The sequence below is a fragment of the Protopterus annectens genome, chromosome 4.part1 (assembly GCF_019279795.1).
Source record: "Protopterus annectens isolate FY-2018-M chromosome 4.part1, PAN1.0, whole genome shotgun sequence".
Classification (NCBI taxonomy): domain Eukaryota; kingdom Metazoa; phylum Chordata; order Ceratodontiformes; family Protopteridae; genus Protopterus; species Protopterus annectens.
Genome location: NC_056734.1, coordinates 34,940,376 through 34,953,203, shown reverse-complemented (window position 1 = coordinate 34,953,203; position 12,828 = coordinate 34,940,376). Strand labels below are relative to the sequence as shown.

Genomic DNA, 12,828 nt, shown 5'->3' with positions numbered 1-12,828 from the left:
ATCTGTCCATGCAATTAACCTGATGTTTGGCAGTTGCAATATCCCCCACCTTGTAACCCCTTAGTTTGAATCTTTTAGTCAAGTCAACTTGATTGTTGCAAAATGTTGCATGTTCTGAGCAAATACGCTTGGCCCTAATAAATTGGGCCTTAGGAATATTACGTGCTATGTGTGGAGGGTGGAAGCTGGAAGCATGCAAAATGGAATTGTACTGTGGGAATTTTCTGAACATATCCGTCCCTAAGGTGTCATCTGGAAGTCTGTTGATTAGAACATCTAGATATGTAATGCTGTTCAAATCATGATGTTCAGTAAAAACCAATCCCCATTCGTTGTTGTTAAGATATGAAACAAATTCCATAAGTCCAGTTTCCGTGCCCTTCCAAACAAGCCAAATGTCATCCAAGTAACGTCTCCATATATCAATATCGGATAGAAATGTATTTCTTGAAGGCTCATAGATAATATGTAATTCAACATAAGCCATGAAGAGATCAGCATAAATAGGGGCAAAGGATGCCCCCATAGCAGTCCCTTTGGTTTGCCAAAAGCAAAGGTCCTTAATAATAGAAGACGTTACTTGTAAGAACATGCTCAGCCAGGCCGACAAGGAAGGAGTTGAAATCTAAACTGTATAAGTTAGACATTTCTAGCCAATAAGCTAAAGCTTCCAGACCTGCCTGGTGTGGAATGTTTGTATATAATGCACTAACATCAAGTGTACATAAATACCAATCAGATTCAAGTTGCATATCAGAAATAATCTGTAAAAAATGAGTTATATCCTGTAAACGTGAATGTATAGAGGTTAACAAAGGTTTGAGATACTTGGTCAAGAATAATGATAATGGCTCGGTGATATATCCCCTCCCAGAAACAATTGGTCTACCCGGTGGATGGGTAGAATCTTTATGAATTTTGGGGAGGAAGTAGATATACTGAATACTAGGATCCTTAATGAGAAGTTGATGTGCAGTTTCCATAGTAATAATCGCCCGATCTTTGGCGTCTGATAAGAATTGTTCAATCCATTGAGTAAATCTAAACGTGGGATCAATCGACATATTTGAATAGTATCTAGCATCAAATAATTGTTTTTGGCCTCATTATCATAATCAATCCAGTTTAAAATAACAACAGCACCACCCTTGTCAGCTGAAATAATTACAATGTCCTTATTATTTTGTAATTCCAGAATAGCCTGCTTTTCAGCATATGTGATGTTATTGCGTTTGTACATCACATCAGAACTGAAGAAATGTAGATCTTTAAGTACGCTGTTCTGGAACTGATGAACTATAGGATGCATGGGTGGAGAGAAACTGGATTTATGATATATAAATTTGCCAACATCAACATTACAATCAGATTCACCAAAGAACAGTCTCACCTTCAAAAGTCTGCAAAAACTCATTAGATCCTGTGCTAATAAATCTTCCGAAACCATAAAACCAGGTATAAATGTTAACCCTTTATTAAGGACCTGAATATGTATTGAAGACAATTCAATACTGGACAGATTCAGAACATTAGTATCAGAACATTCATTTACTTCTGCAAAGCCATTTCCTATAACCCTTGGATGTTGTGAACCTTCTCCTTATTCAACCTAGTGAGTGAGACATCTATGTGCCTCACTATTGAGTCACCTATGACTAGTGTATTGGGCAAAATGTTTAGCCTTAGGGGCTTAGGTTGAGAGGCACACTGTGGAGGTGAGCTATGAGTCCTGTGGTTTGTGCTGTGTTATGGTGGTTGAGTGAGTTTCTGTCTTGGAGGTTTCTGCTATTTGGGTAAATTTCGATTGAGTGCTTCCGTGAAGGTGGGTGTGTGGTTTGTGTTTTTATGTGAGAGTTGTGATAGTGGTTGTTCTGGAGGGCTATGTGTTCCATGTGTTAGGTAGATAGGCTATGTGCTTACCACTCCCACTGATAAGCTAGAAGGCTTCCCTCCAACACAGAAAGGCTAAGAAGCTTACAAACAGTACTGGATACAGCAAATCTGTATCTGGACTAGATTAGTTACATGAAAGTTGGGAAATAAGCTTAGAACTTTTTTTTGAAGGCTTCCCTCCAACACAGAAAGGCTTGGGGGGCTCAGAAGCTTACAAACAGTCTTGGATACAGCAAATCTGTATCAGGACTAGACTAGTTACAGGAAAGGCGGGAAACAAGGGCAAACACAAGCTTTTAAACCAGAAAGTTGAAGGGAATGTAAAAGCTGCCTAAACAGCCAATAAACTACAATTTCTGGGCCAGAAACCACACCTCTTGTGGTAGATAGGCTACCTAGTGCTTACCACTCCCACTGACAAGCTAGAAGGCTTCCCTCCAACACAGAAAGGCTAAGAAGCTTACAAATAGTACTGGATACAGCAAATCTGTATCTGGACAAGATTAGTTACAGGAAAGGTGGGAAATAAGCTTAGCACTTTTTTTTTGTTGTTACAGAAAAGCAGCTAAAGCAGCAGTAAAAACAATTCAAGTGCAGTGCAAATTAGCACACTTAAGTGTGTAGCAATATTAAAGGGAAATACTGTTTAAATAAATGCAATTAAATTAAAAATTGACTAAAAACCAGTGGCAGCTCATGTTGTTGGACTGCAGGACAGCAGCCCTCCCAGCTGTGGAAAGAACATTTAAAAAAATAAAATAAAGTATTTATTTTTGTATTCTACATTATTTATGCTGGCTGCTGCTTAGCTGTGAGTCCGACTGACTCACTGACACTCTGTTAAACAAAGTCCCGGAACTCAAACTGTGCATGCTTAGCGAGTTCCGGGTTAAAAAAAAAAATACTTTCTGACTGTAAATCCAGACTGCTGTAAAAGTAGTCCGGATTAAGGACAGAAGACATCAGTGTGTGATGGTCAGAAGACTATGCGGTTTGCAACCGCAGTAAACTGGAAGTAGATCAGCCTGCCATGCCAGCAGTCACGTAGGTGATGTGGATGGCTGGATTGCTACTGATTGGTTCTCGCTCTCTTCCCGCACTTTGCACGCTGGGAAAAAGCAAGAAACAGTGGCAGCAGATGGTAATTTGGTTTGATCAGAGTTCATAACTTCAAACTTCGATCAGGATTGGACAAAATAAAATCTTCAAATATAACTTCTACAGTTCCTGCAAGTAGGTTAATGTCTGCTATTACAGGTAGCTCAGTTTGTTTTTATAATTAGCGTTCAATAAATACCCAGAAACATGCCATCTGACAAGAAAGGTCAAGTCTCTAACTGTCTTAAACACTAGTCTACACACTTTCTTGTGCTGAACTGCTGCTATAGTGCGAAATATGAAGACTGACATTCCTTACTGTTCCTGGAAACAGTGCATGTGTAAATAGTTTGTGTGTAATTGCCATTGTCGTAACTAGTAACAATGTGTTTTTGATGTGCTGCAGCTGAGTTGCCAAAACAGAACTTTTATACTTCTTGTAAAAGAATGCTATTCGTATCTGTGCTATAGTGGAATAGACAGGTAGAATGTTCTTGTTCCCCACACATGTGGCAGGGTAGGTTGTGTTGTACTAGAAGCACCTGTCTGCTTTTATATTCTGGAATGTTTTTTTTTAAATAGAGCACCTTGCAGGAGCACTTGTGTTGCTTTTGAAGTTGCTCACACTGAGGCACAAAGTGCTTAACCGTATTGCGATGGCAAAACCGTGGTCCTCTGTTAGTTCTGCTGTTGTACAACTTTGATTGCTAAAAATATATGATGATGCCAGCGACCAAAAGAGTTTGTTAAATAGTCAATTTATTTTATAAACAATAAAGAAAATGCATATGAGATCTTTAACACGTGCTGCATAACAGATCAATAACAAGTTATATTTTTGTCTGAAATGGAAATGGGATTGATAAATTAAGAGAGAGAACAGTATATACACACACAGAAATAACACTGATTTTATGGATATGGAAAATACACTGTGAGTTCAGAAACTATGCAGGCCAGTTAAGGAAGTGTCAGGAATACAAAATGCAAAGAGCAGGTAAGGGCTGGTTGTAAATACAGCACTTATAAGAAGTACAGAAAAGTTTCTTAACTGGCTGTCTGGCACCATTCCCAAACGTAGTTCTCATAATCCACCAATTTCTGTAAATGCTTAAAAATGTTTGTGTAATTCATGGGTGATTTCTACTACAGATAGCATACTCATATACTACATATGTTCATGTGGATGGTTCTAGCTCACTCCCCAATATGCTGTATGAAAAGTAAAAGTGTACAAACCAGTAAGGCAGAATTAAAAAAAAAAGAAATCGCCATCACCGCTTGTTTATATTTAGGTGATGGACTTGACTCATTTTCCGTCCCTATTTTCTGTAGTAGGCATAATAAAGAAGTGTATTATTGTTTATTTACTATTGTTGTCAAGTACGGTGTTTAGTTACTGCTGCATATTATCCTGTGGCAATAAACAAAAATGTATACTTTTATACTGCATTAACAATGAAGTGTTACATTCTATGCTGAAGGAAATGGAGCCACATATTTTATAAACAGAGCAGCCGTGGTTGCCAAAGATAACTAGAGAAAATGCTCACTTGTATTACTCCCATGCAGGAGCAGATGAGTAGAATATGGTGTCAAACATTAAACACACAAATAAATAAATAAATACTACACACCCAGGTGGAAATGGGCTTACTGTATATACAAATGCATGTGAGATACCAGCTGCTTTAAATTAATCATACATCTCTGTGTTGCATTCAAATATATGCTGGGACTGCAAACAAGAATAACTATAGAATAGTTTAACTGCATGGTCATAGATTTTCAGTGGGTAGTTTAAAAGGTGGCAGTCAATTTTACTCTTTTTATCTTTGACTTAATTTTCCAAATATTGTTTTTGTAAATGGCCAGTTGTTTAATAGTCTAGATAGTGCAGCTTTAAGAAATATAAACTATTATTAATTTGATAAAGTCCTATGTCTTGTAGCTTTACTTCTGCATGCTTAACTTGGAGATAAAAGTAATTTGTGGACTAATCGCTGTATTTTTTTTTGCGTACGAATACAACCACTGCATTTGTGCAGAAAGCACTAATTTACTTGCATTATGACACAAAAAGGCTTTTAGCTTTGCATGAAACTGAACTTTTGTTCTGCTTTTCTGTTTAAAGTTGTTGTTGTTGTCGATGTTGTTGTGTCTTTCGGCTTTTCCCAGTTAGGGGTCGCCATAGCGGAACTCCATTCTGCTAATGATTGGCAGTAGATGTTTACATACTGAGTTCCAGCTCTGACGCACAACCTTCAACGAAGGTACACCCATTTACGCATGTCTCCACGCAGAAGACGCTCTAGCAGAAAATCGAACCAGACAGCGTCTTACTGTAAGTCAACAATGCTACAGCAGCACCACCACCGCAGTGCATATGCTAAAATAAAGTGGTACTACTTTTGTTTAATTTTACTTATAGTAAAACAAAGAGTTAAATAATGCTGATTTTTTTTCCCCGTGAAAACATTTTCTAGAAAAATAGTAAAATAAAGTGGTAAATAATGCTGTTTTATTTGAAAACATTCTAGCAAAAAGATGCTTTGCTACTTCTTGAGTTTTTTAAATTAAAGTAATGTAACTATTGCAGTTTCAGTAGTCTGCAGACAAATACATGATACTGTGTCTGTGTATGGACGCTCTTTTAAATGTTCAGTAGTATCATCAGCTTATATGACAGGACAGTGAAAACCAGAATGTGTACTTAAGGTAAAACTGTTTGCATGTAAGTTTAATGTGTTCATTAAAGTCTTTTACATTTTGCAGTCTGTGCTGTATGGAAACGATGCTTATCAATTAAAGACTTCTTTTAGCATAACATTTGTAGAAAACCTTACCTTGTAGGTAGTGTCATATTGAATTTGATTTTTTGATATGATTGTTGTAGAACCAGTTCCCTCTTGTGCCACGGTTACATTTTGTAAGTTGTGTGAAACTCCAAGGATTTTAATTTCATCAAACTGTAGATTGTTTCGGTCAATGTAGCTACTTTTTACTGCTTGCATCTTTAGCTGGTTCTGAAGAACATGAAGACAAAAATAAAAGATACAATTTTCCTTCAGAAAAAAAAAATGGTTACTTGATTGCAACCTACACAGTTTACTTAGTTAAACATTAACAGAGAGGGCATTAGGTTGTCAGGAGGTGTGGAACGCTAGGAAGGTAGAAACTAGTTTCCCTTGGTCAACTCAAACATGCATAGTGTGGGTGATAGATACATCATATTCATTTTGGCATCTGTATGTTTTTGTTCTTAAGAAACTGATATTATGCATTTGTTCATCTAAAAGCAACATAAACACAGTTCAATTGTAACATAACTGCGTTCGAAGGTCTCATGAGCAGCACTTTAAATAAAAAGAGAGAGTTTGTGAAACTGTCACTACTGGCATCACATCTCTCTTGTAATGTATGATGAAAAGCTGTCATAAGGCAACAGAAAGAATGGCAAAAGTTAAAGAAGGCTATTGAAGAGAACAGATATGAGAAGGAATAGTAAGGCAGCCTGTCTAGCATGCACTTTCCACCTATTATGTGGGAATAGAAATTCATGATTCACAAGTGGAGAGTGGAGATATTGTGGTCAGAGGACATGTAAGGAGAGCAGTGACATAACATCAGGGTACTCTCCTACAATTCTTAGAATCCTCTACATCATAGGACTCTACTGTTTAATTATTTATTGTCACACCTGCATTTTAGAACACCTTAGAATATTAACAGTCAAGCAGTATCGTCTGTATTTGATCAGAGGTACGGTGGCACAAAAGAAAAGAGTGACCTCATTTCAAGTAATCCACAAGGAAGCACCTTATGTGCTCAGAAGGTGGCAATCTGTGGAAAAGAAAGTACAAGGAATTTAAAAGCATAATAGAATTTTTGGTGTTAACTTAAAATGTTTTATGTTAAACACAACTTTAGTGCTTATTAAGAGCTGTACAAGAACAGATAGGTGCAAGTCCCAAGTATATCTCATCAGCATTACTTTGCTTTATTGAAATTATACTGAACTACATACATTTAGATAGTTATCTCAATTTAAAAGGCCTCATGTCTGATTACTGAAAAATTGTTTATGGTTTTAATAAGAAAATATGAACACTTAAACTAGTTTCATTGATGTTTGTGGTTGTTTCAGTTAAAACCAAACACAATGCTGGGCCCAGACGCTGACACTATCCATTACTGAAGAGACACTGTGCATATCAGTCTCATCTGAAAAATACCAGCTGACTGACATTTTAATGAAGAAACTGTAGTGTAACAATGTTGTATTTATTTTTGTATGTTTCAGTTTAGACATCCTTCAGAGCAAGGCCTGGTATGCTTGTGATATAGGTATGTCTTCATAACATGATAGTGTAACTGACCATTTATTTTAAATTGATTTGGAACTTAATTGCAGATTAATGTGGGGCAAAATGGTGGTACATTATTGCAGAAGTTGTGAAAATATGGTATTGGCTGTCTGTAATGAAATTATTTGTTGTCCTACTTACTGAGGTACTATAGTTCCTTTTTGTTAGATTATTTCACTTGTGTGTGTGTGTACATGTGTGTGTGTGTGTGTGTGTGTGTGTGTGTGTGTGTGTGTGTGTGTGTGTGTGTGTGTGTGTGTGTGCATGCATGCGTGTGTGTGTGTGTGTGTGTGTTTGTTCTATGCTGTCAATTTTGGGTGTATCATTGCTTTACTGAGTTCTTTTTATGAACAATATATTGGCATACTTTTGCAATCAGTGGTGTTTTGAGGTCCAGATGAGCTACTTTTATATATATATTAATGGCCTGGCATAAATGTGAGTGTCAATAAATGGTTTAATCAACTAAAGATGATATGCCCATTTATAGTCATTCTTTTGTTATCCTTTCTTACAATCAATTGCTAAATTTCTGTTGAATTGAAATAATGCATGATTTCAGTATATTAACTGCAGAAACAGAGCCTATTTTTAAGTCCCATGTTTTATATATATATATATATATATATATATATATATATATATATATATATATATATATATATATATATAATATCCCTGCTTTTTTTAATTCTGTCAGAAATTCTATGAGGAAACAAATAGGAGATAAAAATTGTTTGCTTTCCAAGACATCAATACTTTTAGCCTCACAACAAGGTGAACATTATCCAGAGCTACTAGCCAAATGGCAGCGTATTAACATAAATACAGGCTTTTCATATATGAAATTACTCCTGGAATTTTTTGCACCAGAGGAAGAGAAACTCACAGCAGAAGTGGGTGTTTTACAAATGCAATTAGAGACTGAATTTAAAGGAGAAAGATTCACTAAAAAATTAGACAAGCTATATTGTGCCTTTTCAATGACTGACCAGAGGCTACAACAAACAAAAGTAAAAAAGCTACAGTGCGACTATAAAGATTTCATGACTGGTAACATCTTCATATGGCCGAGTGAGGAAAAAGGAGAAATCCGTTCCAATGTCTCTTTAACTGAGACCAACACATCATATGCGGAAGTGATGCGAGGTAGAACCACGCTGAATAGCGCTCGAAGAGCGCAAGAGACTTTTCATTTGAATAACAGTAATGAACAATTAGTTATGTCTGAACAAAGTAACTTGATGGAAAAAGCGAGTTCAAATTTAACTACGGAACCTCTGTGACAGAGAACTATACAACACTCTGAATCAGAAGAAACAACAAATGTTTCTTTAGTAATTGCTGTTCCAAATGCAGCTGTTACTCAATCTAAGGACTTGGGTGCAAGGCCCAAGACAAATGAAGTAGTGCAGCAGGGTGAGCATTTTTTAGCCCAACTGACAGCTCCAATGAAGAAAAAAGGAGAATGGAAGAGAGCCAGCAGCGAAGGCAGAGGGGCAAAAAAGAGAAGGACATCAAATTGACTGGTGATAATATTGTTTATAACTTATCTAACTATGTTCTCAATGATGATGAATTATTTGTTTTAAACAAAGGTATGTCCTTCGTACCAAGTAGAGAAGGCTCTTTTAATGAAATAGTCATGGATATGATGTTTTATGGTAGAAAAGTAATGTTGCAAAGTTTATTTAACCAACAAAATAGACATCATATGTTGAGACAACCTAGTACATTCATGCCACCATTTAATTCTACCATGCAAATGTTTCTTAAAGTATGTGAAGCTGATTTATATAAATATTTAGAAGAAGGTAGAAATCAGAAATATTTTAATTTAACAAATACACAAAAACAAGCATTAATGAGTTTACAGAATAATGATAACATCATAATAAAACAGGCAGATAAAGGTGGAGCGGTTGTCGTATTAAATTAGGATGATTATTATTTTAAACTAAATAATTTATTAATAGAAGGTAATACCTACTTGAAAATTAACCCATTAGAACTTAATAACATCATAATAGGAGCTCATAAGTGTATTAAATGTATGTTGGATAACAATATTATAGACCAAGATCTTAGTGAATTTCTATTAATAGAATATCCAGTAACACCTATTTAAAAAGCATTACCCAGGTTACATAAAAATTATGAAGATCCCCCACTGAGACCGATAGTCTCAGGTAGAAAATGGATAACTGAAAATGTATCTATTTGGTTAGAATATACTTTAAAACCATATACAACAAGAATAATAGAAATTTTGAAAGATACACAACACTTTTTGTAAGCCATAAAAAACATTGATATATGTGGAAAAGAAGTGTTAATGGTCACCTTAGACGTTGTAAACTTGTTTACAGTGATACAAAATGAATATGGCATGAATGCTGTTTGTGAACTATGCAAATAAATGGGTGAATCAGATGATAGGAAATTATTTACAATAAGAAAATGTTTGAATTTGGTTCTATATAACAATGTATTTATATGCAATAACAATGTATATAGACAAACACAGGGGGTAGCCATGGGCACCCCCTGTGCTAATACATATGCAAATTTGGTTTTGTCATTTTGGGAGAGATGTTTTGTGCTAGGGGGCCAAAACAGATGGAAAAAGCATCTATTTCTTTATAGACATTTTGTGGACGATGTTTTTATTTTATGGGAAGGAGAAAAGAGAGAACTAGTACTTTTCATAGAATATTTGGAACATACCACCACTTTTTTCAGATTTTCTCTCACATGTTCAGATGAAGCTATAGATTTTCTGGATGTCAGAATTAAAAAAGAAAGATCTGGCTTTGTTACTTCCTTGTTTCGGAAACAATGCTGGAAAAATAATTTACTTACATATGACAGTATGCACCCCAGACATACATATAAGAATATAATAAGGAGTCAGGTAAGTAGAGCCTCAAGACTTTGCACTAAAGATAGTGATTTTGAGGAAGAATTGAAGAATATGGAATATATTTTTAAAAATAGAGGTCATAATGAGAGGTTAATAGTAAGTGAATTAAGTCAGGGTAATACACATAGGAAATCTGTATCTACATTTAAGACAATTTCATCAGAAGAGCAACATGGCCAAAAATTTGCATTTAATAGAATGACATTCACGTATAGTAGTAATATACATGGTGTATGTGACATCATCAAGAAAAATTGGCATATACTTTTATCTGATGATAAAATAAAAGAAATAGTAGGGATAGAACCCAAATTTGGATTTAGAAGAAATAAAAATATGAAAGATATTTTGACACAAGAAAAGAGTAACCATAAGAAAAGTTCCATTTGTCAAGTAGGTACAAAACCATGTGGGCTATGCAAGGCATGCCACTGTATTAATAAAGAGACTGTTTTTAAGCATCCAGTAACAGGGAAATTATTTTACTTTAAAGCAAAAGCCAATTGTAGAACAAAGAATATAATTTATTTAGCTGAGTGTCAACAATGCAAAGCATTTTACATGGGAAAAACAAATAATATGTTTAAAGTTAGAATTTTGCAACATCTTTCATGCATAAGAACTAGTAATATGCACAATGCACTTTATAAACATATAGAAATAAACAATGACCATCAGTTTAGATTTAGAGCTATTGCAAATGTATTTCCTAGTATAAGAAAGGGTAGCTTAGTAGATGCCACTGAGAGAAAAGAAGCAAAGTGGATAATTGAGCTTTTAGCCCATAAGACACCAGGACTAAATGAATTTGTTCCTATGAAACCCGCCCTCAAAGACAGGAGGGTGCAGTATAAAATTTTGATTGGTTGGAAATGGTTTTGAATTAGATATTTAAATGTGATTAAGATTGTTTTTATTTCATCTGAAGAAGGGCAGAGCCCGAAAGCGCTTATCTTTGTTAAAAACTGCTTGTTGAATTTTACCTTGCTATATTAAATTAATGTTTTATCGAAGGATTGTGGTGGTCTACATTGGTTTGTTCTCTAAAGATTTTTTGTACTCTGTGGACCTTCAGTCATTTTTCTCAATTTGTTTTCTTTGCTGCTATTTTCCCATGTTTTATACATATATATATATATATATATATATATATATATATATATATATATATATAATATCCCTGCTTTTTTTAATTCTAGCAGAAATTCTATGGGGAAACAAACAGGAGATAAAAATTGTTTGCTTTCCAAGAAATCAATACTTTTAGCCTCACAACAAGTTTCTGTGGAATAAATAACCCAAACTATTTGAAGATAATTAATGTCACCTTGTATGACTTTTTCCACTTGAATTAAAACGTGCTCCAAAAAGAGAGTATTTTAGTCAATATCGCAGGTTTTCAATAACAAATAATGAGTGTAATTATGTGCAAATTTTTAATAGTATGAAAATCTATGATTGCAGTCAGAGTGTTAAGTTTAGAAGAAGCTAACCAGATTATGGGACATATATGCAGAAATACTTCTAGTCTACCCCCAATTTGTATGAACTGATAGCATTCATATTTGTTACAGTCGGATAAAGGAAATGCATAATGCATTCTGTGATTTAGATGCAATTGTAATTTTATACTGATATAATTAACCTAGAGATGAAACTCATTTTTTCAGTCAAACTTCTGGCACTTGTGTAATAAACGAACAATATGCTAATCAAATTCTGCCTATCTAAGCCATGACATAATGCAGGTTTTTGATTTTCTACAAATGTTTTACTAGTGAAAGCAGTCTCTATGAGAACAATTGACCAACTTTATGATTCAAGTGTTGTCAGTTTGATGCAAAGCAAGAAATATCATGAGCTGTTTCTTCTGGTCATAATTTATAACATTGTTGAAACTATACTTAGTGAAACAAGTAAAGAACGTGGCCTTAGTACAGTGTGACTGGATGGACAGATCTCACTAAATATGATGGTAAGTCTGGGCCTAGGCACAGATTTGTACATATGAATCAAGTGCATAATTCTCAGTTCAGTAATTCCTGCATACATTTTAACACAGAATACGTACCGTCTTAATTGAGAAATATTTACAACTATATCAGCAAGTTTCAATTCTCCCAGACTAGACGCAATCACTTTTTCATTGTTCGTCTCTGCTACTTGTCTTGTAACTATATTAATATATAAGTCTGAGAAGTCACAAGAATGCTAAGGAATGGGGATAAAAAGTGACAGCATAGCAGGAAATTCAGTAGAGGAGTAATTAGTAGTGCTGTACCAGCACCCTTGCTAGGAAGCATCTGAAAGACATTCCAGATGGGGAATAATTTACTGCTATAGTCTACCTGGTCCCTACTAATGCACCAAGAGGCACTTTATATCAGTCAAATCCCTGGGGTGAGTAAGAGCAACTGAAACATAACCTCTTGAGATAATTCTCACATATAGGTAAGCCACGAGACTAATCTTATTCCAAAATAAACCATGTGGTCATTGGGCAAAATAATTTGGTACTAATAACAGAAGGCAGGTATCTGCCACATA

The 12,828-nt window shown here is 35.1% G+C and overlaps 1 protein-coding gene across 1 annotated transcript in view; it reads right to left on the bottom strand.

The window, feature by feature from the left end:
- LOC122800743 (maltase-glucoamylase, intestinal-like) overlaps window positions 1–12,828 on the bottom strand; it is a 1,506,799-nt gene that overhangs the window by 892,336 nt on the left and 601,635 nt on the right. Inside the window, exon 24 of the mRNA XM_044069982.1 lies at window positions 5,838–6,017. Within this exon, the coding sequence (XP_043925917.1) occupies window positions 5,838–6,017 (180 nt within the window). The remainder of the gene's footprint in view (window positions 1–5,837; window positions 6,018–12,828) is intronic.